Raw genomic sequence first — 26,869 nt, forward strand, 5'->3', positions numbered from 1 at the left:
TATCGAAGGTACACTTTAACTGTGAGAGACAGAATCTAAAAAAATATCCAGGAAATCACATTGTATGATATTTAATTATTTATATATTTATTATATATTTATTTTTGGCATTTTACTGCATGAAATAAGATCACATACAAATCAGCAAAAAGTCTGGCTCTCTGGCTGGGTGTTTCAGCATGACGATTACCTGAAACACATCCAGGAAATCACACTATAGGATTTTTTAATAATTATTTTGGATTTTTTGGCACAAAATAAGTATTTGATACAAAATATTTGGAACAGAAACCTTTGTGTACAGAGGTCAGATGTTTTCCTATAGTTTTTGGCCAAGTTTGCACACAGTGCAGCAGGGATTTTGGCCCACTCCTTCATACAGATTTTCTCCAGATCTTTCATGTTTCAGGGCTGTTCCTGGGCAACACTGAGTTTCAGCTCCCTCCATAACATCTATTGGGCTCAGGTCTGGAGACAGGCTAAGTCACTCCAGGACAAGCTTGAAATGCTTTTTATGGAGCCCTGGCAGTGTAGTTTGGGTCACTGTCATGCTGGAAGACCCCACCATGATACATTTTTAGCAGGATAATGCCTGCACAAAACACATCTATTTTATTTACTATCCAAACTAGGGCTGGGCTATATTACAAAACAAATATGATACACTTAAGAGAAATGGTAATATACAGGAAGATGAGCTACAATCTTAAAGTTTTTTGTTATATAATCAGAATTTATTTGTAACATCAGAAATTAAACAGTACAATCTGCACTGTAAAGGGCCTGTTGAGTTTTAACCTCCGGGAAACCAAATCTTTTTTTTAAATTAACCATCGTACATAGATGGTAACCTGAGAAAATATAGCCTGATAAGTTTAATATGTTTCCAAAATATTTATATTTTTGATACATTTCCCAACATTAAATTCCAAACCTGCAAAGAGTTATTTACAAACCTGAAAAAAATTAAGGACTACTTGTTGCTCATAACACCCTGCATGTATTCCTTCACTACTTTAATAAAGCACCATTTTTAAACCATGTTTAAGATCCAAAAGCTGTTTAAAACTATAGCACACAGCACCTCGCAGACTCAGATAATGTGACTTATTTTTAAAAATACCCTCAATACACCAGAGACCAACTACTTACGCAGGAAAATAAATGAACAAAAAACAAATAGGCGCACAATATATTCACCACAGCTGAACCAGTAAATTGCCTTTTCCCAACCCATGTGACACTTCATTCCATCAGTAAAACAATTCCCAGTGTCCTTAATGCCAGTCAACAGACGTGTACAGGGTGTGTTCTTTCCAACGGTGGACACAAAAGGCCCTGGATGGTCCATAAGGAGATGCAGTCCATATTGCATGGATGTAGGGGAGGTAATCAGGCTTCAAAACAATCAACTGGAGTGTTGAACTAAATACATGGAGCCAAAAGCATCTGGATCTCAAATAGAGAAACATCTGGAAGCCAGTCTGCAGCCACATGGCCATGCGGGAGAGAGCCCATATGTCTACAAAACAGGCAGCAGTGCAAACAAGTGTGGAGGTGAGGTTAAAACCCAAGATGAACAAGAGCACAACGACAACAGGATGGGGGAAGGGAAGAGGGAAAACAACAACAACAACAACAACAAAAAACTTAAGTCTAAGTTTAGGCCTAATCAAATTAACTGGTTGAGCTGCTTCATGGCCACTACCACAAGGCCATGTGCACTCATCATCAAAGGAATAACTGCGTCCAGATGGAAGGGTTGGATTGCAACGGTATTCAGAAGATGATACAGGTTACCAGCAACAACAAATGATCATAAATCTAAACTGAAAAGAGCAATAAGCAATATCTTTAAGCTACACATACAGAAGTTGAGTGTAAAGCATGTGAAATGCAACATACCAGACCTTTCAGGACGGAGTTGGAAGGCTATTCTATGGGGACCTTTTATTTAATTGAATTGAAATTGTCTTAAAAGTCTGAATCCTCACAGTTAAGTCTGGCCACATTGCATTAACACCTCCTGCTTGGCCAGGTCTACTAAAATGAAAGGACAAAATTTTAAATGCTGGATCTGGAATGTATCTTGTATATATGAAATGTGTATGTGTTCATTCTTAAGTATCATTTTATTGGTCTCAGTGCAAAACTTACACGTTGTACAGCTGAGTTGAAGGCTTGGATGAAAAGCGTCGAGAAATAAATTACCAAAACCTGCCGCATGTACAGAGCAACTTTGGCTCAAGTCTGCCAGTGGATCCTGACAATGTGGCAAAAAAATCCACTTTCAGCAACCGGTTTCGAAATGCTGGACTGCTGCATGATGAAGAGGATAGCACAACATCCGCGAAGCACCGCATGCTCTCCTGACACAGAGGCGTCTTGCAGAGGAGGAGCCAGAGCCGAAGCGCAATATGGGCTAGGCTAGTGGTAGCGATGCCTCCACAGCAAAATCTGTACTACTTTTCCCTTTTAATATTACAAGTTTATTCTCGTAATATTACGACTTTACTCTTTAGATTTTTCCTGATGGAATGTATTTTTTTTAACTCAGCCATGTTACATTGTTCACGGTACATAACATTATTTGTGTGTGTAGCCTATTTGATTAAAAGTTTCTGTGCAACATTTTTCTGTACAAATATATCATGTTATATAAAGTGGACAACTGTGGCTTATAGTCAGGTACAGCCTGTATATATACAAAATTTTTTCTTTTTTAAAAATTAGATGGTGCGGCTTAAATTTAGGTGTGCTCAATAGCCCAGAAATCAGAGTAATACTGGGACACGGGTTGTAGGACCTTATCGACGTAATGTTAAACTATTAAGCTTTGGGTGCAACTATTTTCTTGAGGAGATGAATGGAAGGATCTAATGTAGAGCACTAGAGCATTGCAACACCTGGGTTTAGAGGGGTATAAGGTATAAAGACCACCATTGGATATTGAGCTTTGTTAAGTAGTTTTGGAGCAGTGCTTTCTGAAGTAATTATGAAGCTCTACTCAATAAAAACTTTGGTATGAGCTGGAGTCATCCAATGTCAGTGAGCACCTGACCGTAGCTGAAGCTTTCATACTCTCACGTGGCCGAATGCAATCAAATCTCAAAGCTCACAGCAAATGCTCCAACGACTAGTACCATTCCCTTCTAGAATTTATTCCCAAAGGCTGTTACTTCAGCAAAACTGGGCGGGAACGGCTCTATCTAGATCCTTTGGATGCGCAGTAAAACCCAATCTGGAAGGGATTAGTTTCTCAGGTGGTCCTGGGGTAATTTTTTATTTTATGGGGGCCCTCTGCGATTTTATTCCCGTCCGGAACGACCATATATTAGTAAGCTAATTAGAAATTACATACTGTTTTTCGCAGAACCTCGTGGTCCTCTGGTAATTGTAGTCCAGTCCAGATTCACATCGAGTTTTGTCACCTTGCATTTAAAATTTTTTTCGACTACCACGTACCGTAATAACACTTTGGTGGCGTGCTTTCATGGAGACTTATGTAAACAGAACAGCGAGTGGAAATGGACTAGCTACTAAACGCAAAATGTCATGTGACTGAGAAAGCCTACAACCTCACTGGTCCTCCTGTTTTTTTCAATTTTCGTTCCGGATGCAAGAGTTTTATCACTGAGTAGAAGTGTAAAATATTCTATCCCATCTGGATAGGGCTTAAGATGTTCGTTTTATAACGACATGTTTCCCATCAACTCAACAGGAACTAAACAAGAAACTGGATTAAGTTCAGTATGAACACAAGCAGCAGTAAAGTCACTATCCTCATAAAGTGGAATTGGACGTTTACCAGCTGTAAAAAAGATGCTGATGAGAAGTCCGAACATTTTTTTGCCAGCTTCCCGTTTTTAAAACGAGGCCTTCAGACAGATCTACAGGGAGGATCGGAACGGGAATGCCGATGGACACATGCCGCATCTGGGACGGCTACTCAAGGTAAACAGCGCTGAGGGAGCCATCTGCCAGGGACGCCAGGGCCGGGGGAGGGGGGTCAGGCCGACATAAGCATATGGAAAAGCAGATTTTTTCTCTCCCTGCAGCACTCGGAGCAGGCAAATGTCAGCACGCAGCACAGCCAGGCTCAGCCCCACCACCTGGCTCTCCGTGCTCAGCCACCGAGTGCTCACAGCAGCAGCGGTGGCAGCAGCGATGTGAAGAAGCTCCCCAGAGTGGGGAGAACCTCGCCACAGGAGGAGAACCTTCACATTCCTTAACACCTACAGCAGCAGAGGGTCAGTAACCCAGTTATCCTGACTACTGCAGAGATTAGAGCTTAGATCGTGCACAAAAAATTCAGCCTGACCCGGCCTGAGCCCCTTCACGTTATACACAAGCCCGACCAGACCCGCCCCATAAATTGTTTTTGTGAGCCCAAGCCCGATTTAAACACGACATTTTTTTTTGTAAGTAGAGCTATAAAACTGAGATTTTTAAAAACATTTTTGGGCTGTTTAAATGAGCAAAATCCTTTCAGAATGATGCTACTTAATATTGCAACACTGAAGAAGCACAGATCTATTATTTAAGAACAATGTTTACTAAGAATCGATCCTCGTCAACTTTAATATAATTAACAATGTTTAAGAATATAACACACAAACTATGTTTTTTATTTTAAGCATATAGCCTTAATGAAAAACACACACAAAAAAAACAATAACGTGTGCAATTTTTTTAAACACAGTTTGATTTGTTACTTTACTAAATTGTGATTATCATGGAACAGCTTTATATAAAATTTAAAAACCATTCAAAAACAGAGCCCATCGGGCCTTGGGTCGGGTTCGGGCACAGGATCTAAACTCTAGCAGAGATTAGGATCAAGTAGCAGTGACCTAAGAATAAATCAACTGATAAATTTAACAGTTAATAAGTAAAAAATATATACAGAAACAACAATCAACTTTACTGAGAAGTATTGTAATAAATTACAAACACCTACATCAAAACAAATACAGTGCTGTGAAAATGTATATGCCCCTTTCAGATTTTTTTTTTAAATCATACTTACATTTTTCCGTTTACAATCATTCTATCATACCTACATTTTTCATTTCTTAGATAAAGATAACCTGAGTACATAGAAAATGGAGTTTTAAAAAGTATGATTTCCTTTATTAAAATAAAAAAATAAATTCAATCCAACTTGGCCCTGTGTGAAAAAGTATTTATACGATTTTGGAAAAACATTCTGAGCACTAATGAGACAATAGCTAAATTTTTTAGAAGGTGCAGGTCCCTTTGTAACTTGCGTAAAACTAAACAGCATTTCAGCAAAAGAAACTGAACGTAAAACATGGTGGTGGTAGTGTGATAGTCTGGGGTTGCTTTGCTGCTTCAGGGTCTGGACAACTTGAATTAGGCATACTTGGGTTTCGCAGCAGGACAATGATCCTAAGCACACCAGTAGGTCCACCATGGAAGATAAAGATTTTGGAGCGGTCTAGTCAAAGTCTGATTAAGATGCTGTGGATGATCTTAAACAGGACTTTTATGCTGGAAAACCCTCCAATGTGGCTGAATTAAAACTATTCTGTAAAGAAGAGTGGAACAAAATTCCTCCACTGAGATGTGAAAGACTCATTGCCAGTTATCTGTAAAGCTTCATTGCAGTTGTTGCCACAAAGGGTGGCACAACCCTTATTAAGTTATTAGGTTTCGGGGCAAATACTTTTTCACACAGGGTCGAGTTGGTTTGGATATTTTTTCTCCCTTATTAAATAAAATAATTTTCACTTGTTTTAATATTTACTCGTTATATTTGTCTGATATTAAAATATGAATAATATAAGTAGCTAACAAGATGGAGATTTAAATAATAAGTGAAATCTGTGACTTAAACACGCAACTCCATAATCAAACTCACTTGAACACATCATAAAAAGAGAAGCTTTTGAGTAGCTTGAGAGCACAGGGTATAACTACATACAGTCCATGTTGTATGTTGTCTTCAACAGTGAAATATATGATCTGATGCTTAAATACTGGGTGTAATTTATTGCTCAAATTCCAGAAAGCAGGGACATTCAATTCATTAGCCTTCCAGTATCAGAGTATTAGCTCTCACTGAACATGCTCATCTCGATATGAAGGACAGCTCTCGTCATGCTGAAGATAGCGGGCAGTCATGAGGAAGGACGAGCAACACCAAATGTCTTATTAATTCGTTAATTTGTTATAACCATAGGGCATGAAAAACCATGCTTCTCTGCCATCTGAGGCCAATGTCTTTATTACACACACACACACACACACACGTTTGGCCTAGATAGCAAGGCAGAACACCATTCAGATGGTCAACTGTGAAAACAATCATCGTTACACAGTTAAAAAAAACCAAAAAAAAAACACACAACATACAAAAGTATTATACACCTCAATGCTATCAAGTTAATCAAACAAATTGCACGCTCTTTGATTTAATAATCTAAATGATTTATTAATAACTTTTTTCTAAGAAAGTCATTTAAACTATACATTTCTATACACACACTGCATTTTAGATGATGAGCAAAAACGAATGAAAAACTGGGATAAACTTAAAAGCTTCCAGTAATAAACGTCAGTAACAGATGCTGTAAATACTGGATGTCTCTTACAACCCTACACCATTTTTAAAATAGTTTAATACACCTTTACTCACCTAAAAATGACAAAACATTTAAAGTAGACAATCACAAATGCCAGATGTTAATTTCAGAATATTTTAAGCTACTTAAATAGGTCTTAAAGAGTTTTCTAAACTACATTTTTTTTACATTAATATCTAAAAAAAATGTTGCTTTGTAGTAATAAAATATACCAGCCCTGCTTAAAAATGAATATCACTTAAACAGAATTTCCAAATGTTAGACTTTAAATAAAGGTTAGGTACATGTAATGTCTGTATAAAGTCTAAATAAAATGTAAAAAAAAAAAAAAGAGAAAAAAGAAAGCTTTTTTTTATTTATTTTTTTTTATAAATATTTTTGATAATAGAATTTGGCCTGGGGACTTTTATTATAAAGCCCAAAATGGCAGATTAGCCATAATGGCAAATTTTTCCAAGCTAAAATTAATTGAAAGTTAGTTAGGAATTGATTAGATTAGTAGGTTCTGTGGTTTGATATATGTGGTTATAGTTCACTATAGTTTTTAGTTATTAACCTCAGAACACCGGAATGCAGCTAGCGGCTTAATGCTAGCCAATGGCCAAACTCAGCAGTAAGGATTGGGGAGTGTTAGCCCCAATGCTAACTGTTTTCTGAGATGAATTAATGGCTGATGTTTGATATCAGAACGATGTCACTGTGCTGGATGGAACTATATTAAACAGGTGCTTACGTTTTTAATTTTTCATTGTCCACTTTGTGTTTGCAATGTATTGCCTGGATCTCTCAAGATATAACTTAACCCGAGTGTGTAAGCAAGTGACTGAATAAATTAATTAATTAATTAATTTATTTATTAATTAATTAAACAACTGGAAAAGTGCATTGCCTGAATAAAAGGTAGTGTGACTGTGCAGCTAAAGTAGTTCCCACTGGTTGCTATAGTATCCCAGGTGGTTGCCACTGTACTGCTAATTCATTACTAGGTGGTTTTTATGGCATTTTTAGTGGTCCCTATAGGATGCCAGCTACTGTGTTTGCTATGGTGTTTTTATATGGTTGCTAGCCAGTTGCTGTGGTGTTGCTAAGTGGTTGCTATAGCATTCAAAGTTGCTAAGGTTTTTTACGTTTTAATTTTTGTTTTAGGCAACAAAAAAAAAGAAAAATGGTATACACCACTTTTATATCCACGCTGCTGTTCTGGGTGCATTCACACAAAATTAAACAGCACTCTTCATGCTAAGAGGATAAGATAAAAATTCATAAGATGAAACTTCATAGACTAGTGCGGGCAGATGCCCTGAAAAATCTACACAGAGTTTTTAGTAGCTTTTCAATTTTAGCTGTTTAAATGACACCAGATAATGGAGACTGTATCTGTGGGAAGTATTTGACATGTAAAAATGTGCAGTCAGCATTTTTTTACTTTTTTATATTTCTGAAAAGATGTTTAAAATGAAATTAAAACATCTGTACATCATAGTTTGTGTGTCTGATTTGAGTCTACATTATTCTCTTTCTTCTAATACGACCCACTAAGCTCTCAGGGAAGAAAAGGGGAGTGGCTGGATAAAACTCTGCTCCTAGATTCGCCCCCTAATTCCCCCTGTGTGAACACAGTCCTGGATTCTTGCAAAATCTATTTAAAAACACACACCTGATATAGTTCTGTGGATGTTCAGTCTAAAGCTGCAGCAGCACTCCAGCAGCACCAATCAGCACTTGCTCCACAGCCCAACCACCCTGTGTCTTCACCGCATTACCAGACCACATAAAACAGTAATCAGTGAGGAAGTGGAAGTAGCAGCAGCAGCAGGACATATGGAGAAGCAACAGCTGAAAATAACGAGTAAAATGTTGTGATGCCTATTCTAGAGAGGGAGAGGAAAAAAATATTTTTAATTTCCTCAGACAAAGCCTCGCCAGCTGTGTTTCAAAGGTAAGTCTGGCTCCCTGAGGTCAAGTCTCCTCACAGCGGGCCTCAGGTACTCGAGCTGAAGGCCTTGTTGGTGAGAGAGGACAGTTAATAGATTTTCTTTCTTCCCCCCCGCTGTTGTTGTACAAAACTATTATGGATTCAGAAAAATTCTTGCTGGGGCTCTTTTGTGCCGCTGGGTGTATGGGAGAAAGATAATACAACAGCAGCCTTCCAAAAAAAGGAGAGAGAGAGAGGGAGAGAGAGAGAGACCAGAGACAGAGTGAGAACGCTGGCCTTCAAGCTGAAATGCAATTTCACCAGCTCCCCGTGTGCAGGCAAGCAGGCTATTCTGCCGCAACAATGGCCGACCGTTTCTCTTCAGTAAGGCAGGCAGGAATAATGTCTGGGGAAGAATGGCGGCAGGTAATTTAAAGAAGCTGAGGGGACGGACGCAGGCTGGAGGTGGCCAGGCCAGTTTGGCCCTCTATGGCCCAACACCACCGGCATGACCACCAGCTACCACATGGTCTTGACCAAAAAGAAAAGCAAAACACACTACTCTTTCATCACCTCACCAATCATTCACCCGAACCTGTGGTGGCTTAAGCCGTCAGAAAGCATATTCTCACAGAGTGTCGTTTTAAGGACGCTAAAGCCGTTAAAGCAGCATTAAGTGAGAATCTAGGTGCTGTTTGCTGAAGGGCTTCCCCCTACAGGTGGAGAGCATTCAGTGGTGCTTGAAAGTTTGTAAACCTTTTAGAAATATGACCTAAAATATTACATTTTCCTAAAGTCCTAAAAGTAGTTTAACAATTAAGACAAAAATATTATAATTGGTAATTTATTTATTGAGGAAAATGATTCAAGATCACATTTTTGTGAGTGGCAAAAACACAGCTCTTCTGTTTCATTGATTTTGCTATTTATATGTATATGTTTGAGTAAAATGGACATTGTTGTTTTATTCTATAAACTACAGACATTTCTCACAAATTCCAAATAAAAATATTGTCATGCAGAGCAATTATTTGCAGAAAATGACTTTAAATAATGGAAAGAAAACAAGTTCATACTAATAACGTTTTAAGAGTTCAGAAATCAATATTTGGTGGAATAACCCTGGTTTTTAATCACAGTTTTCATGCATCTTGGCATCATGTTCTCCTCCACCAGTCTTACACACTGCTTTTGGATAACACTGCTTGTGATTATCCATCTTCCTCTTGATTATATTACAGAGGTTTTCAATTTGGAAAAATCAAAAACACATCCATTTTAAGTGGTCTGTTACTTTTTTCCAGAGCTGCATGTGATAATCTAGGATTAGCAGTTAACGTGAAGGTAAAATTAGAGTCAGGTGTTTTCTATCAATGGGAAGACAATTAGGTGCGAGTGGGAGGAGCCTGTTTTTTTTTTTTGAAGAACTGGGATCTATCAAAGTCTGCTCTTCACAACACAAGCTTGTGAAAGGGAATCATGGAACAAACAAAGGAGATTTCTCAGGAGCTCAAAAGGGGTCACACCAGATTCTGAAAGTAAAAGATTTTTTTTACTTTTGCCATTCACACATTGATCAAATGGCGAAGTAGAATATTTTGTCACATTTGTTTAACTGGGTTCTCTTAATCTATGTTTAGTAGGGGTGGGCGATATGGCTCTAAAATAATATCACGATATTTCAGGGTATTTTTGCGATAACGATATACTTGCCAATATAGAAAAACTAAAATAACTCATTCATTTCAGGAATATAGTATAGTAGTATAACAGTATAATCATAATGTGGCAAAATAAATAATATAGCATAAAATAATATAACGCAGCAAATAATAATGCAGAATATTTAGTGCATGCATATAAACTGCAAACTAAAACAATTATACAATAAATACACCTAAAGCTTCACAGCAAATAATAGACTACTTTTAAGACAGAGCAGCCCTATTATCACGATATGGATTTTTAATATCATGATATTTCTGTGTCATGATATATTGTATACGATATAATATTGCCCACCCCTAATGTTTAGGACTTGTGTCAAAGTAATACTTCTACAGAAACTCAAAAACTTTAAAGCACCAATGTACATCACTTTTACACCAGTCATATAAATACAACTGCATCTTATAAAAACTGGTATCACACCTGTAGTTGGTTTCTATGGTCTGGATCAGTTGATAAGTTTGTTTACTTGGAGGGGCCAGTGAACGCTGCACATACCGTGCTTAGTGTGTAAACAGCATGGAGCAGCAGAGACAGTGCTTGTTCATAGCAGAACATTATATGACTAATACACCAGATTAAACTGCGCCTCATCAGTAGTTTAGCTCAATTAAAAAGGAGTATATTTGATAGCTGGGTTGGATCGAAAGCAGATCACATTCTCACCACAAGCGAACTGCTCTAAAAAAAACAAACAAACAAAAAAAAAAACGCACTTGGCCAGGCAGATTATGGCATAAATTGGGGTCAAATTGGTGGCATAATTAACGTGAATCAAAAAAACAATTACGTGATACTGATTTCAAATTAATCGTGTGCATTAACAATTTAACATTGAACGTCGTAATTTTAACGCATTTATATTACAGCATGACTGTATATGGTGATAGCACTGTGGGCAGTGTGTGGGAGTAAGTGTATAGAAGGGGACATTAAGTAGTGTGTATTTTCCTCACCCACTGAAAGGGCGCAGGCTTTGTTAGTGCAGCAGGAGGAGTGCTGTGGGCTGGGTGTGCAGGCGGTTTAGGGTTTCTTTGGTGGCGAGTTTGGAGGGGGGCTGTTTGGGGGGCTTGTTTCCACGCAGCTGCTGCCGTTCTTCAGGGAACCTGCGCAGAGAACGCCTGGCGTCTCTTAACGAACCCGACCAAGCGGCAGCAGCTCAACATGAGCAGCCTGTTCACATCGCAGATAAACACCATTTGCCTTAAATGAAGTAGGCCAGAGGCTTAAAATGAATACCTGCACAATTTCCCACTGGTTTGGATTGGATGTTTCCTTCTGAACCTTTGATTTAGCAATGAAGCTAATGCAAAACTCTCCTCAAAACAGACAGAGTTGGATGCTCTCGAGCAAGTGCATAAGTCCAAGGTCGCCATGCCCAATAACAAGTGTTGACTAAAATGGTTAAAAAGCCATGAAACACCTGCAGCTCTATATGAGAACATGTGGATGGACATATAGACTGGTTTCATGGTCATTACATAAGTCAATATCAGTCTTAAAACAAACAATTATCTAAAACCCATTAGGTACCATGCCCAATGCTGAACATAGACTAGATGTAGAAATGTACAGAATATTTTGCAAAAAAAAGAGTATTCCATGTCAAAACAATGATTATCATAGCAGTTCTGAGGTAAATGCATTATTGGAATAGTAGTTCTGAGATCAATTTATGATTAGAATAGCAGTTCTGAGTTAAATGTATGATTAAATTAGCAGTTCTGAGATAAATGTATGATTAGAATAGCAGTTCTGAGGTAAATTTATAATTAGAATAGGAGTTCTGATGTACATGTAGGATTGGAATAGCAGTCCTGAGGTACATTTATGGCTGCTATAGCACTGCTAAAATAAATGTACGGTTAAATTAGCACTGTCGAAGTAAATGTGTTTTGCTTTGTTTGTTTTGACTGCTATAAAAATGTGTTCAGTACATTTAAAAAATAATAATAATTTTGCAAAAATCTGATATTGAATGATTGGTCTTTATTTTGCACGGTTATGGAAAGAATGCCTTATATATTTAGTATATTTTGCTTAGGTAAATATATGACAGAAACTGCACTGCTGAGGTAAAATGTGCAATCAGAAAAGCACTACTAAAATACTTAAATAGCTGCGGAGATAAATTATTAGAATTTAACATTAGAATAGAACAAATGAGGTAAATTCACAACTGACTTGCACAGCTAAAGTATATTTATGATTAAAACAGCACTACTGATGTAGATGCGTGACAACGAAAGCATGACTGTAATGAATTTAGAATTACAATAGCACCTCTGGAGTAGCCTTATTAGAAAAGCATTTCTAAGGTAAATTCATGATTAGAAGTACAGCATTCCTGATGTACATGCATTGTGTTTTGTTGGTATGCCTGTTGGGATGTTAAAAAATGTTCAGTTTAATTGCTTTTTATTTGAAAAGGAAATTAAAAATAAATGTAGGCTTTTTAAGGTATTCAACTGCAAGTGACAATTGGCAAAATTAACAAGAAACAATGCTTAATATTTGGCATTGTCAAAACAGTACCACATATCGTAAATCATATATATATTTTTTTATGTACAGTGAAGAACTTTAACGTCCGATACCGTCCTGGAATGCTGGGAATTTGCTGGAAACCTAGAAATTAATTTGATTAAATGTTATCTAGATTATGTCAAAGGGCACTCTGCTAGAACCCAGCAGTAAAAACAAGGGATTGCGTTTGAATTGGATTTAAAATATTTAACACCCAATCAGCTAAAATATGCCTGGATCACCACGGTTCACATCACCTGTTAATATATACTATTATGTTATTTTTATTGCTATCCATGAAAAATCTTGTGCTAGATTCCAGGGTACATCAGACAAAACAATAAGAATCAGGTCTTCAGTTATTAGTCTTATCAGGAATCTTTTGTAATGCCCTATATCTACTTCTCTGTATTTTTTGTCTCTTTACTGCTGTAATCACCTTCTCCCCACATTGCAAATAAAAAGTTATTAACAAAAATATATATATATATACTATTATGCTTTGATTTTAAATTGTATTAAAAGATAAAATTTCTCATCCAGGGTCATATTTATACAGAAGCACAACAAAAGCAAGTTAAAAATACATTTAGGCTTTTAAGGTACTGCGAGTGACAAGTGGCAAAATTAATGAGAAATAATGCCTAATATTTGGCTTAACATTGTCAAAATAACAGTACCACATATTTACAATCACATTTTCATGTTCCACTGTCAAGTTGTTCCCCACATCTAAAAGATGTCAAAGGGCACTCTGCTAGAACACAGCAGTAAAAAAACAAGAGATTGCATTTGAATTGGATTTAAAATATTTAATACCCAATCAGCTAAAATATGCCTGGATCACCACGGTTAACATCACCTGTTAATATATACTATTATGCTTTTTTTAAGTTATTTTAAGTATTAAAAGATCAAATACCTCATCCAGGGTCATTTCCAAGCAGAAGCACACAAAAAGCTGGTGTCTTTTATTGCATTTAATCAAAGCGTGAATAAAAGTGAATCAAGGAAACATTACCATCCTGTCGGCTCTGTCCCATATATTAAATTAAATATTATCTTCACACCGCCACATTCCCCTTATTCAGCTTTTAGCAGCCTGAGCTAATAGAAACAATCACTGCAGAAGCCACACACATACATACATACACACACACACACACACACACACGCACTTATGCCACAGTCGACTGAATGAGTCCAGTCTAAGAACTGAAAAGAATTTCATGCTAATATCAAAATAATTTGAATGCCAATGAACTATACCAGTGTGAAGCACTTTAGCATGATACTAACGCGTAACTGTACTGAGGGTATTAAAGGTTAATGCATACGTGGAGGTCACTTGACAGAGCATTCAGTCGACTGCATTTGAATCTGAATCCTTCAGCACATCCAAGGTCCTGGCCCTTCCTCTGTGTCAACACGCTTCTCAGGCATTCCATCTCAGAGCGGTGGCAGATCAGCAGTCATTAAGAATGAAAAGCTCTCAAAATGCCTCAGCGTGTGTTAAATGGTGTCTATTTCTGTGAAGCAGTGCTGCAAACAACCTTGTGGGAGAGTTTCGTGGCAGCTTGGAGCGACCACGATTGTTAGTTAGCTGTAGCTAAAAGTGCGATCATAGACAAAGTCAAAAAAGTCAAAAACTGAAAACGATCAAAAGACACGGTCCTTTATCACCAGTGAATCCGCTGATTCTATTCACCGCTTTTAAGATTTAAAAAAAAAAAAAAATCCTCTAGAATTCAGTGCCTCAGATGTACAAACTCAGTGTGGAGGTGTAGTGGAAATGTTGGTTCACTCTTTGTAGAGAAACATACAGACTCTGATTCTTTTCAGGGGTAGTGATCTAGGTTTCATCATTAGTACAAAAAAACTATACAAACTTAATTTCTTAACTCCACTTCTGTGGGTTTTATATGTAACAGATCTGGGTAAATTGGCAAAAAAGCACTGTATAAGTGACAAACGTAATTTGGGGGGGCTTTCACCTCCCAAAGAAGCAGGTGTGAAAAGGGCCATGAAGCATCAAAACTGAACCAAACTGAATCTACTGAACCAAGGTCCAGTTCCTCTGCATTGTGAAAACACTTTTTTTTTAGAGGTTATAAGAAGTTACAGGAAGCAGTCTTTACACGAACCAAAAAAAAAAAAAAAAAAAAAAAAGAATTGGTGTTGTGCCGAAATCCGACTTCTCTTGTCGTGCAGGCGCAACCCGCAGCAGTGTGAACACAAACGCATAAATCAGGAATTCATTTATTACAGTAAGAGTAGAATAATCCTTATTGATAAACAGAAAAAAAACAAAGGGAAGTCGAATAGTTTCTCAGGCATCAGTGTATTCATAACTTTTTGTAATAACTTTCAGTGATCACGTTTTTAAGAGGTTCAGACAACTGGTTCAATTTAAACAACTGGTTCAATTGTTCACCATTGTGTAAAAAAATAGTATTACTGTCTCCCTCCCAAGAATGCAGGTAACTACCAGCATTTAACAAAAATAGGAATCATGATTTTAATATTGTGTATTTAATACATTTTCAAGACGGACACTAATATAAATTTAAATTTAATTTTGCATTAATCTAACGCTGATTCTTTAAATTACATTTACATATTTGCACAGGTGATTTTAAGGTTTATATTTGTTGCAAATAAAAAATAATTGCCTTAAATATACTCCATAAATATATTTAGTAAGCAATTATTATCCTTCTAGAAGCACAGGCTTATACAATATAAGACTTTTATAAACACATGTTTGTGATAAAATGCTATGTTTTGATACTGTTTTAATAATAATAATAATTTTATTTTTATTTTATTTAAAAAAACCCTCAGGACTATAGGCATAGGTATAGGTAAACACAAACTCAAATGTTTTGGGGGCCCAAAAATGTGATCGAGACATCCCTGTAAACAGTGATTTAACCCACTTATTAATTAGCTCAACAACAGAATAAAGATTAAGCCTAAACCTACACAAGGACTACACTTCCCCATAAATTATGTATCTCCATTCAGAATATCATGTAGTATAGAACAGACTGAGAACTGAGGAAAAACCCTGACCTACGTTATATTCTTTGACATCATTATATCTTAAATTGGGATTAGATTATTTTTTTATCCCAATTTTAAACTGTTAATACTATCAGCACAAGCCTGCCTATTTATATAGTTGGGTGTGTATGATATGTTTATAATTAGCATATGTTAATGTGTAGGTAAACTGCATAATACATGAGTACTCTTGTAGTATTTCCTTCCTATTAGAATACTGACTTCATCAGACTATAGGAAAGCAGCTGCAATCAGGTGCATAAAAAGAGAGAGTGTAACTTGTGGCGCTCTTAGCCACCAGAAGGAGCCAGCGAGCCACTCAGATAAGGAAAAAAAAAAAAAACACCTCAACAGGCCATCAGTGTGAGCAGAGCGCTGGATTACCTGAGGCAGACTTTGCCGAGTGCTTCTGTAAAAAGTCTACAGTCTGAGCCAGAGCCTTTTTATTGCAGTGGGTGGAGAGTTCCTCATTACATTCAAAACACCTGGAGAACAACAAGAGAGAGAGAGTGGAAAAGTATAATATACATAAAAACATACAATAAATATACATCCCTAAACAAGCAGCTGGGACTGTGTGGGACTTTTTTTGCTTTAATGTTAATTTTATTCACATTAAATATAAATGTTAATTTTAGACAGTATGAATCCAGGACATTATGTTTTCTCTGCTCATTTAGTTGCACAGTCCTTAAAAAAACAATTGTAATGGAGACATTTCTCAGCATCTTCAATGGAAGGCTTTAAGAAGAAAATATGGATTTACATATGATCTTAAGTTTGTAATAAATGTATAAAAACCATGTTCTTAAAAACGGCATGCTGGGAAATGTTTTACTGTCCATTTTTTTGGAATGTGTTGGAAAGTGCCTGATTAAGAGGAATAAATGTTTATTAGGTGATTAACCTAGAAATTTTAACCCTTTACATTTTGTCAAAGCAAAATTAAATCATGTGACAAATTTAACAGAGGCTGGTGATGAAATTAATGCTTTTATTTAGTGATTAACACAACACCACTTACTGCAGAGTTCAGAAGGTAGAATATTTAATCATGATTTAAATTTCAGCATAAATCACAGAATATTATGAATAATACGATTATTTGTTTAAGCAAATTACACTAATACGCTAATATAAATAATAATTATTTTTTCTAATCTACCACAGGCTTTTTATTTACATTTAAGAAACTATTATTAAAAATAGTTTATTAAGCCTACAGAAGAAGAAAAAGTGCAATTATTCAGCATTAATCACAGAACTGTTGTAATTCAATATTTTCTTTTCAATAAAAATGTTTATTAAGAAATTAAATTAATTTAAATTTTTTTTTTTTGCATTGTTCACTTTTTTTTAACTTTATCCCATTTTTTTCCAATTTTACATAGCCAATTATAACCCACCCATTAGGACTCCCCATACCACTAGTGATGACCCAACACCAGGAGGGTGAAGATTAGCACATGCCTCCTCCGATACATATGAAGTCAGAGACCGGCTCTTTTTGAACTACTGCTGATGTAGCATTGCCTAGTAGCATCACAGCGTGCTCAGAGGAAAGTGCAGCTCACAGACGCCTTGTGCTGATCGACATCACCTTTGGAGTGATGATTGGAAAAAGCGCCATCTATCCACCCAGAGAAAACAAGGCCAATTGTGCTCTCTCAGGGCTCCGGAAACTGATGGCAAGCTACATGAACAGGATTCGAACCAGTGATCTTCTGATCATAGTGACCAGACTACTGGACTACTCTTTTTGCTCTGCTTTGGGTTTGTCCTTAAAACTTTAAAGAACTGTTTGTGGCCTCATACTTTAAATTAGATACAAGTTATGCTTTAGTTTTATAGCAGAAACTAAATAATTAGTAAAATACCTGGAAAGGCATCTCACAGAACTGACAACATTCTAGAAACCAATCAGTGTCTTGTATAGGAAGACTCCGCCCACAGAGGTGATGAGGACAGAATTAATCACAGTTCTTTAAAGATCTATCTGAAACAAATTTATACACTATAACAAACATATAAATCTTGGTTCAGACTCTAGTCCAGACTTTCAGATGTGAAAATGCAAGTCTAATAATAAAAAAATGACAGAAATGAAGATATAATAAATGGAAAATAAGCTGATTTTATGAGTCATCAGACAAAGTGGTGTCAAAGTGCACGGTTGTCTGAGACAGTGGTGCAGGAGGAATGAATGTGTGGCGTATCCACATCTGCCCTTACAGTGCTGATCTTCAACATTCTCCACATACTTTGCTAAATGATCTCTGTATTCATAGTGCACAAACGCCTGTGATACAGTATATTTGACCTCTCTGAGGTGTGTGTCGTCTGTGTGTGTGCGAGCCCGTTTGCGTGTGTCCTTACCAGGCTTTCCAGGTGCTGAGACTGATGCTGATGCAGTGAGAGTCTGAGTGATGGGCCTGCTGGTGTTTCACTGAGTGCTGGCTCTCTGATTGGCTGCAGCCCTGAAAACAAACAGCACACAAAAGCCCTTCACTGCAGAGCCAACTAGCAGACTGCTCCACTGAGCAAGACCTTAATGACCCAGGAGAAACCTTAGACCGGCACATTTTAATGGATCGGCTCGATCCAGCTCAGTTTGGATCCTGGAACCATTATATAATAGCAAGGATACACCAAATATATTTGTCCAGAAATGGCAAAAAAGCACTTTCTATGTTTGGTTATATACAAACAATTTTAAAAACCTTTTTTAAAAAAAAAAAAAAGAAGAAGAAGAAAACAAGATGATATTTAACCAGTACTATTAAAAAGTGGCAAAATTGATAAAAACCCTATGAAAAAACAAATTCAGACAAATGTGTGTTTTTTTTTTTTTGCAATCAATTTGGTTAAAAAACAAAATCTAATTTCAGTGCATGCCCAATTGATAAGGATATTAGAAAATACTGATTCATTAAATTATATAATTATATAAAAATATTATAACTCTGCAAAATTACATTTGATCTTGAACACATATCGAGTTTTAATAACTGCTGTACATTTAAAACCACAAACACTAAACAGCAGTGTTTGAGCTTTAATCCTGTCCAGTGTGCTTTTTCTTTTTTATATTGACTCCGGGATGGTGGGACAATGTTAGTCTGGAGCCCTGTAGAGCACAGAGTTAAATACACAGGATGCATTCGGGATGGATAATGTGTGCTGTAAATTTGGTTATGTGCAGTTTCTAGTGTTTTTATTAGTTTTCCTATTGCTTAGTATTCAGTTTGTTCACAGAAAAAGTCTCACTTTTCAATATACAGCCAATAAGCTTGCTGGTAATATCGCAAGAGGAGAAGGGTCAATATGGTTATCGTGGAAAAAGTCCCTAAAGTAAATAATTGTGGTTGGTGGATGGCCCTTGTCAGTCAACTGGGGAGCTTCAAAAGTTTTTATTGGGTATAACTTACTTTACGGCAGTACAAAAATACAACCATAATGTAAAAAGGAAAAAGTTGGAAATTTGGGCATACTGACAGGAAGCTTTGAGACGATTGAGAAAAAAAAAGTTAGTCTGGAGCCCTGCCTCAGTCTTCAGATGAAAATTAAACCTTACACAGATTTTATGCACATGATAGTGATAAGATCGTCAATACATTTCGATATATTGATTTGTAACAGTGCAAAGTGATATGCATCAAACAAGGTCCACGTCAATGCAAAGCTCTATTATTAGAAGATCAACAAATTTGAGAAGAATTCTCAGATTATAACAGAACAGTTTAGTGTCTGTAGATTTGTTGAATGACTCTACCATATTTTTCACATGAAAATATTGGAAATCTAAGGTTACTGTAAATAAAAAGCGCTTTACTCCAATAAACAGTTTTCAGTAGAGAAATCTGTGTAGATTAACATCCAGCCCACGTTTAACTTTGAAAGAAAACTTTTTATTTATTTTTTTTATTATAAAGAATTAAAGTTTTGTTTACTTAGGCGCCACCAGCGTTGACCTGAGACCTGCTGAATTAAAAAGGAAACATGGCAACACCCCTGTTCCTTACTATTGTCACCTAAATGCACCTTTACGTATGAAAATAGACCAGAAAATACGATATATGGAACATTCTAAGATGTTTTAAGGTCTTTTACCTGGAAGCCACACTTGAGGCACACTCGGATGTCGTGAGTTCCAGCCTGCTGCATGTCCATCACATCCCGCTCCTTCATACAGTCTGAACAGACGGACCACAGACTGCCCGTCACCGCCTTCTTCACAGAGTTCAGCTCAACAGCCTTACTCACATGCTGACACGTCAGGCCTGTTCAGAGAGATTAAAAGCAATAAAAATAACAAATAAATTCAATAAAATCATAAATATACACAATATCACCACAAGTGCTTTTCTGAAGAAAGGCCAGAATTCCCAAATAGTTATAAAAAAAAAACTGAACAGTCTTTACTACATTAAATCAAGTGAGCTGCTCGTGGAACTGAACAAATCCATATATAATCTGGAGTTCACAAAGAACTCACAAAGTACTCATCTAACCAACACATCCAGGCTTAGGCTTTGCTAAAACTTTCTACAAACGTTTAGCAGTGGATGTACATGTGTATGTCAGAAACATCCAGAATGACAATGTTAGAATCAGGTTTTGACAAGAATAGATTTATTATTAAAGAAAGAAAAGTCTTCCAGCAGAAATGCTTTTTCATGAAAGAAACAAAAGCTGCTTCATAAAGCTGAAGGTAACAGACACAGCAACGAGCTCCACAAAGGAAAAAGAAAAAAAAAAAAAAAAGTTGAATGTTGAAACACATTATAAACTATAGATGAACGTTCATTGCAAACTATAAATATTTGCACCCAGAAGAAAGGGTTAGAAAATGACTGCAATGCTATTCATTAAGATGATAAAAGTTATCAGGAACAATAAATGTTAAAAAAAAAAAAAAAAAAAAAAAAACACCCTACTTCTAGAACACCCTAGAATAAAGAACACACTACTTCCGTATGTTTAGCTAAAAATATGGCCCATATCAGTATATTTTTAATTAACTATCATTCCTTGCAACCTTTGCCTTCCAAACAGCACTGCAATCCTACACTTCCTTCTAATGTAAGAACTTGGTACAATGTAAAACAAATGTAGGAAGCTAATAAATAGCGTTAAAACCTCACTCACCGCTAACTTCATCCGAGGATTCCTCGTCACGAGGTTTCTTCGGCTTGTTAGTCCGCTTCGTCATGTCGGTGGTTTTTAAAGAGAAGGGGTCCTTCAGCCGCATTTGGACCTGCACAAAAACACAATCACTCAACACACTGAACAGGAGCAGTAGCTTTCAGTTTCAATGTGGACTGAGCATCTGGATTCTGCAACACTTTAAGAAATCAGAAGAAAGTGGTTTGATTCTTCTAGAACTACAAGAGGTATTTATCATACAATTTTTCAATAGTATAAACATACAAACATCTGTCTAATACAAATCTTTCACATTCACACTGTTATCCATTCATACAGACCTGGTTTTGAAATAATTGTGCATCCCTACACACCACAGCTAATGTTGAGAGCTAAAATGTGTTGGTAAATTACTGTTGTTACAAAATAGTTGAAATTTTATGATATTCGTTTAATGGACATATCACCCACCCCTATGACAACACAACATTACTGCTCCTGAAGTGAAAGCATGATGTTAATTCATTTATTCTCTCATTCAGTTTTCCTAGAGCGTGCTAGAGTAGCTAAACAAGATGTGTCTTATTCTTAGGAAATTTATATCGCACTCACATTTAATGAACAAGCTGGCCTCAGAGTTTTTCCTTCAACCCTGAAATTCCGCCTTAAACCAGTGCTTTTTCCAAATCAAGTAATAGTTTTAGTCAAGCTGATGTTAGCCACAATAGTGACTATTTGTTCTCTCACTCAATGCTACTACAGACTCATTTTTCTCTCGTGTGTTTATGGAGTTGTCTGTTCCATCATAAATATGGTGACAATTACATTTAGAGTAAAAGAAAATCAATACAGACCTTTTTAATAATAAATGTAAAAAAAAAAAAAATCAGGCAATTTCTCCGATATTGCATGTTTGAGAGTCACAGCCAAGTGTATATTTACCTTACATTCACTGATGTGTTATTAAATAATAATAATAATAATAATACAATTCATGCATATTTCAGGTTAATACTTCATATAAACACTATTATTTTTAATAATTGTAGGTTGTGTTCCTTACACAGTTACAAATTATCTGGACAATATCTGGTCAAATATATTAAATCTATAGTAAATAAATACATTAATAAATATATATTTCCTATCTAAATAATATCTAATTAATCAAACAATCGATTATAAAAATTGTTAGATGTTCCTTAAACAATTTTCAATTGTGAATTATTTTAGTTCTTGAATAACAATTTTTATTAAAAAGAGTTTAATTATTGTTTTCTTTTTATTTGTGTTAAAATACTGCAGTAACAACAGCATAATTCAGTTATCAAACATACAACTAATGTTTCTTTTATGTTTATGTTCATGTGACTCAAAACCCTGCAAGCACAATACAACTTGCTCCTTTTAGTCAAACAATCAGCTTTTATACTAAACAAGTTGCAACAAATAACTTCCTTATATTTCAATTAGGGAAAAAAGAAATATGTAAAGAAATTAAATATACAATAAGAGTTTTTACAGATTTCTAACAGAAAAATAAACCCATCTACTGAGATTTAATTCATCTTCTATAACCAACAAGCTCAATTACCCTAAATTTGAAAACTGCATTAAAGCTGCAATTTGATTTATCATCAAATTATTTTGATTAACTTCCCAGCACTACATAAGTAACTAAACAATTTTCACACCCACAAATCTTTTATTAAAATGGTTCTTTAAGGAACCGAAAAACGGTTTCTTTATAACACTGTTCAAGACCATTTGTAGCACAAGGCAGAAGCAGGAACTGAAATTGGACAGGACACATATCCATCACACATCAATCGTTTGAGGAAATCACGCACCACAGGCGAGATGTCACATGACCACAGTCACTATCACACTCATTTTTACCACAGTATCATCCTTGAAGATCTAAAGATCTAAGAAAACTATTTGGGTACTATTGTGAAGGTCACCATCAGGCCGTCAAAACAAAAACTATAAATCAAATTTCCAACAAACTTCACAAGACCTCTAAAGATGTCCGGTGGTATCTCATACCCAAGGCATCAGCAGTAGATCCCTAAAGTCCTATTAGTAGTTGTAAGATGGGACCTCCATGAGCATCAGTGAGCTTTGGATGCTCACGGCCCTGTCTGTGGTTCATCAGTTGTCCTTGCATGTTTTCTCATTAATAGGTGTTCTTCCACTAGATAGGTGTGTATTATTAATACAGTTCTGTTTACACTAGTTAAAAGTAAAAAAATCCACCCCAGCATTTTGTACCAACTGTCTGGGTGTCTCTACTCTGGGCGTCTCAGCCAACAAAAACCCCCTGGGGTGGATTTTTCTTTTCTGGACTACCCACCTCTATGTGTAAGTAATTAGGTTTACATAGGATCTCCAGATGATTTCGCATTTTACAGAGACTCTAAGACTAGGTCAGTGGCTAAACTGTACTTAACAGGGCATTACACGTGTTGTAAAATAAAATATGGCATTGCAAAGACTGTTATTAGTGCCCACGGGTGTTGCAATGCTGTTAGCCAATTGAATGATATGTTTGCATGCATGAATATCCATGAGCAAGAGCCGAAATCCTATCGTTTCTCCCTGCCCACTCCTCCACCAGACTAGAGCAGCTTTATACCAGTTCACCTGAGTTTTTTCACAAAAAAAACAGCTCACATGGAATTCATTCATACTAGAGACCATAAATAGACATTTTAAAATGGAGAGAAAAAAAAAAAGAAAAAAAAAAAAAAAAGACCTTTAGAAATGGTAGCCCATTTATTTAGTACTGGTACTTTAACCAAATCTGCACTTGACACGATGTTTGACACAAAAGTCGCACCTTGTCTTCTCAGCTTAATACCTCAAAAATGCATAAAGTGTCTAGCATAAAGTGTCTATAAAGTGATAAAAAGAAATTGCAGTGTCATCTCTCTTTTCAATAAAGATCCGTGAAAAAATCTACTGTGAAAAACACTCAACAATAAGCTCTCCTTTAAACTTTCTTACAAAGTAAATTTCTGTGACACATTTACTGCTGTATTTCTCAGCTTTCAGTCACAAACACGCATTCTGAAGTATAATTCAGTGCCTGAAATGTTTTTAAATTTCCCTGCGGCTGTGTACACATGAAGTCAGAGCGTGATATTAACATGTGGGCTTATAAACAATATTTTGAATAATTGATTCAAATTCATCTGCACATGAACCAATTCAATCAAGTGAATGAGTCGACTCTTCATACGAGACCAGCATCTTTTGTCTCTGAATGGGAATAGACCAAAACAATGGACACTAAAGGTCAGACAAAAAAGTAGGGAAAATTTTTTTTTTTTTTTGTGCATTTGTCTTAAATCACAGAAACTATTTTTTATGTTTCTTGATTTGGCTTCCTCACATGCACAGATCTCCACATCCACATTGATGGGGGACTGAGTGTCTCTTTTTGCTAAAGGACGAATATCACTTAAAGGTCTCATTTCATCGTTTCTTCATTCATTTTAAAATGTCTAGTTGTGGTATCTAGTATGAATGAATGCCACGTGAGCCATTTTTAGTGGAAAAAAAAGTGCTCGGGTGTTTCTATTTAGCCCTGCATTACGTCACTGAATTACTGGTCTCTGAAGCAAGACAGGATTTCAGCTCTTGCTCATGAATATTCATACATGCAAACATATCGCCTCTGATTGGCTAACAGCAGTGCAGCAGAGAATGCCTACCTGCCTTCCCCCACAGTCAATTTTACAGCTCTAAAACTTAAAGAACAAAACGTTTTCAGAGATTCAGCCTTAGTTGTAAAGATATGGCACTAAGTGCTAGGCAAAGAGCAGAACCACGTCGAAGTATCAGAGTCCGCTTTATATCATAAAATCCCGCTTTGACCGGTGTTCTGTCGAGTTGAGCTACTTTGTCAAACTGTGCTTCCCTAGTGTATATTTAAGGTCTCTGTAAAACGCAGAATTCACCGGAGATCCGATTTAAACCTATAGTTAGCTAATGCTAACTAGCTGGTGTAAACAAAAAAAAAAGCTCCTCCGCAGCTAAGCAGACTGCTGCCTGTGGGCGGTCATGAGTCAAGATGGGCGAGGCCATGAATTCACAGGTTGACGTAGACCTGTGTGCTTTTCCTGAGCGTCTCGTTTTTCTGAATATTTTCTTTTACTAGCTACCGCAGACAGCGGCGTTAAGGAAGACTTTCGTATACAGCATGCATATACAACTCAGAGAGACCTATTATATTTCACAAACAACAAGAAAAAGTGGATTTTAGTGAAAGGAGAGCTCTAAGTATGTTAAGATACATACTGTGTATCATGAAAGAGTATTTAATTATCATTATTTAAATATCAGTTATCCCATATCACTCACCCCTCCCTACATCAGAGCTGAGCATTACTGCTTATTACTACAGTTCAGTAGCTATGGCTAAGCACTTTTTTTTTACTCAAACACAACAAACCTAGCTTAACATGAACTTACATTAGATGAACACCATAGTCTCCTCCTCATAGTCACTTCAAAGCCTAAACACTGCCAGCTTATGGAGTTTAGCTGAAGCTTCCTCCCAATCGGAATTTACCCGTTCCACCTTAAATATTGCAGCACTGAGCACTTGCAGTTTGGCTCCGGCGCCAGAATGTCACCTCTGCACTATTTAAGGTGGACCAGGAAATTCCTGTAGCTACGTTAGGCTGTAGTAGCAGCAGCAGCTCTCCTACAGTGCTGTACTGTGGGGTTATGGGGTGTTGTACCCGCTCCGCGCGCTCTGAAGAAGAGCAGCACGTGCTGGGGGGGGTGTAAATGTCAGAGTAGCTCACCTTCTCTCCGGTCAGATGGAGCTATAGCGCAGGTGTAGCCGCTGAACCAGTTCCTAAAGTCCTGAAGTCCTGCTGAACACTGCAGACCGCTGTCTCCGACCCCCGCGAGCTCCTGCCTGTGATTATGTATCTAATAACACGGGATTAAAGCCGCCGGTCGCGTGTTTACAGTTTAAAAGCGCAGTTTGTGGCATTTCGACACAAGACAGAAACACACACTGCTAATCACGTGGTCAAATAGGTAAAGTCATCGTGACGAGGACGGAAGCCCATAAGGATCACACCGGTGAACGCGAACTTTTGACTGGTATGGTTTCTGTTTGAAATAATAATGAAACGACTTCTACTAATACAACAACAATAACAACAAATATAAACAAATAATAATAATAATAATAATTTGATTTTATCAAATTAAAAACCTCTGGAATATAATCAAGAGGAAGATGGATTATCACAAGCCATCAAACCAAACTGAACTGCTTGAATTTTTGCACCAGACGTGGCATACAGTTAGTTATCCAGTTAGTTATCCAAAAGCAGTGTGAACACCGTAATTAAAAACCATTTCTCATTTTCTGCAAAAAAAAAAAATGCTCTAAATGACAATATTTTTATTTAGAATTTGGGAGAAATGTTGTCTGTAGTTTATAGAATAAAACAACAATAATCAATTTGATCAAACGTATACCTATAAATAGCAAAATCAGAGAAGTTTATTCAGAAACTGAAGTGGTCTCTTGTTTTTTTATTCAGAGCTGTAAAATATTACACACAGGCTTCAAATGCAATTTTAATAAAAAAAACTATTAAATATTTGAGTTAATTGGATTTATTTGTTTAATGAGATTTTTATAGTAGAATATTAGAGTCCTCTTTTTTGTGCAGCATTCTTATACTTTTTTTAACACTGGAGATAATTCAGGTCTGAAAGGGTTAATGTGTATTCACAGCAGCTCAGTAACATATATTGTGAATATGTTGATTAAAAATAACATGTTAGCATTAGCATCATTAGCGTTGCTATTCTGAAAGCGGAAGCTTGCCTCAGGCTGGTGTGTGTA

General features: G+C 36.5%; 1 protein-coding gene across 2 annotated transcripts in view; it reads right to left on the reverse strand.

Annotated features, from left to right (window-relative positions):
• The window catches only part of usp45 (ubiquitin specific peptidase 45), a 76,407-nt gene extending 50,225 nt beyond the window's left edge, over window positions 1-26,182 (reverse strand). The window contains exons 1-5 of one of the 2 annotated variants that reach the window (XM_022679189.2): window positions 25,806-26,182; window positions 20,992-21,100; window positions 19,954-20,123; window positions 18,220-18,320; window positions 16,228-16,328 (exon numbers count right to left, since the gene is read on the reverse strand). In XM_022679189.2, coding sequence (XP_022534910.2) covers window positions 16,228-16,328; window positions 18,220-18,320; window positions 19,954-20,123; window positions 20,992-21,094 — 475 coding nt within the window. In that variant the 5' untranslated portion in view covers window positions 21,095-21,100; window positions 25,806-26,182. Of the gene's footprint in view, window positions 1-16,227; window positions 16,329-18,219; window positions 18,321-19,953; window positions 20,124-20,991; window positions 21,101-25,467; window positions 25,733-25,805 lie in introns of those variants that run through there. The other variant, XM_049478433.1, reaches the window with a different exon arrangement.
• Window positions 26,183-26,869: the final 687 nt, after the last annotated feature.

The sequence above is a fragment of the Astyanax mexicanus genome, chromosome 4 (assembly GCF_023375975.1).
Source record: "Astyanax mexicanus isolate ESR-SI-001 chromosome 4, AstMex3_surface, whole genome shotgun sequence".
NCBI classification, from domain to species: domain Eukaryota; kingdom Metazoa; phylum Chordata; class Actinopteri; order Characiformes; family Acestrorhamphidae; genus Astyanax; species Astyanax mexicanus.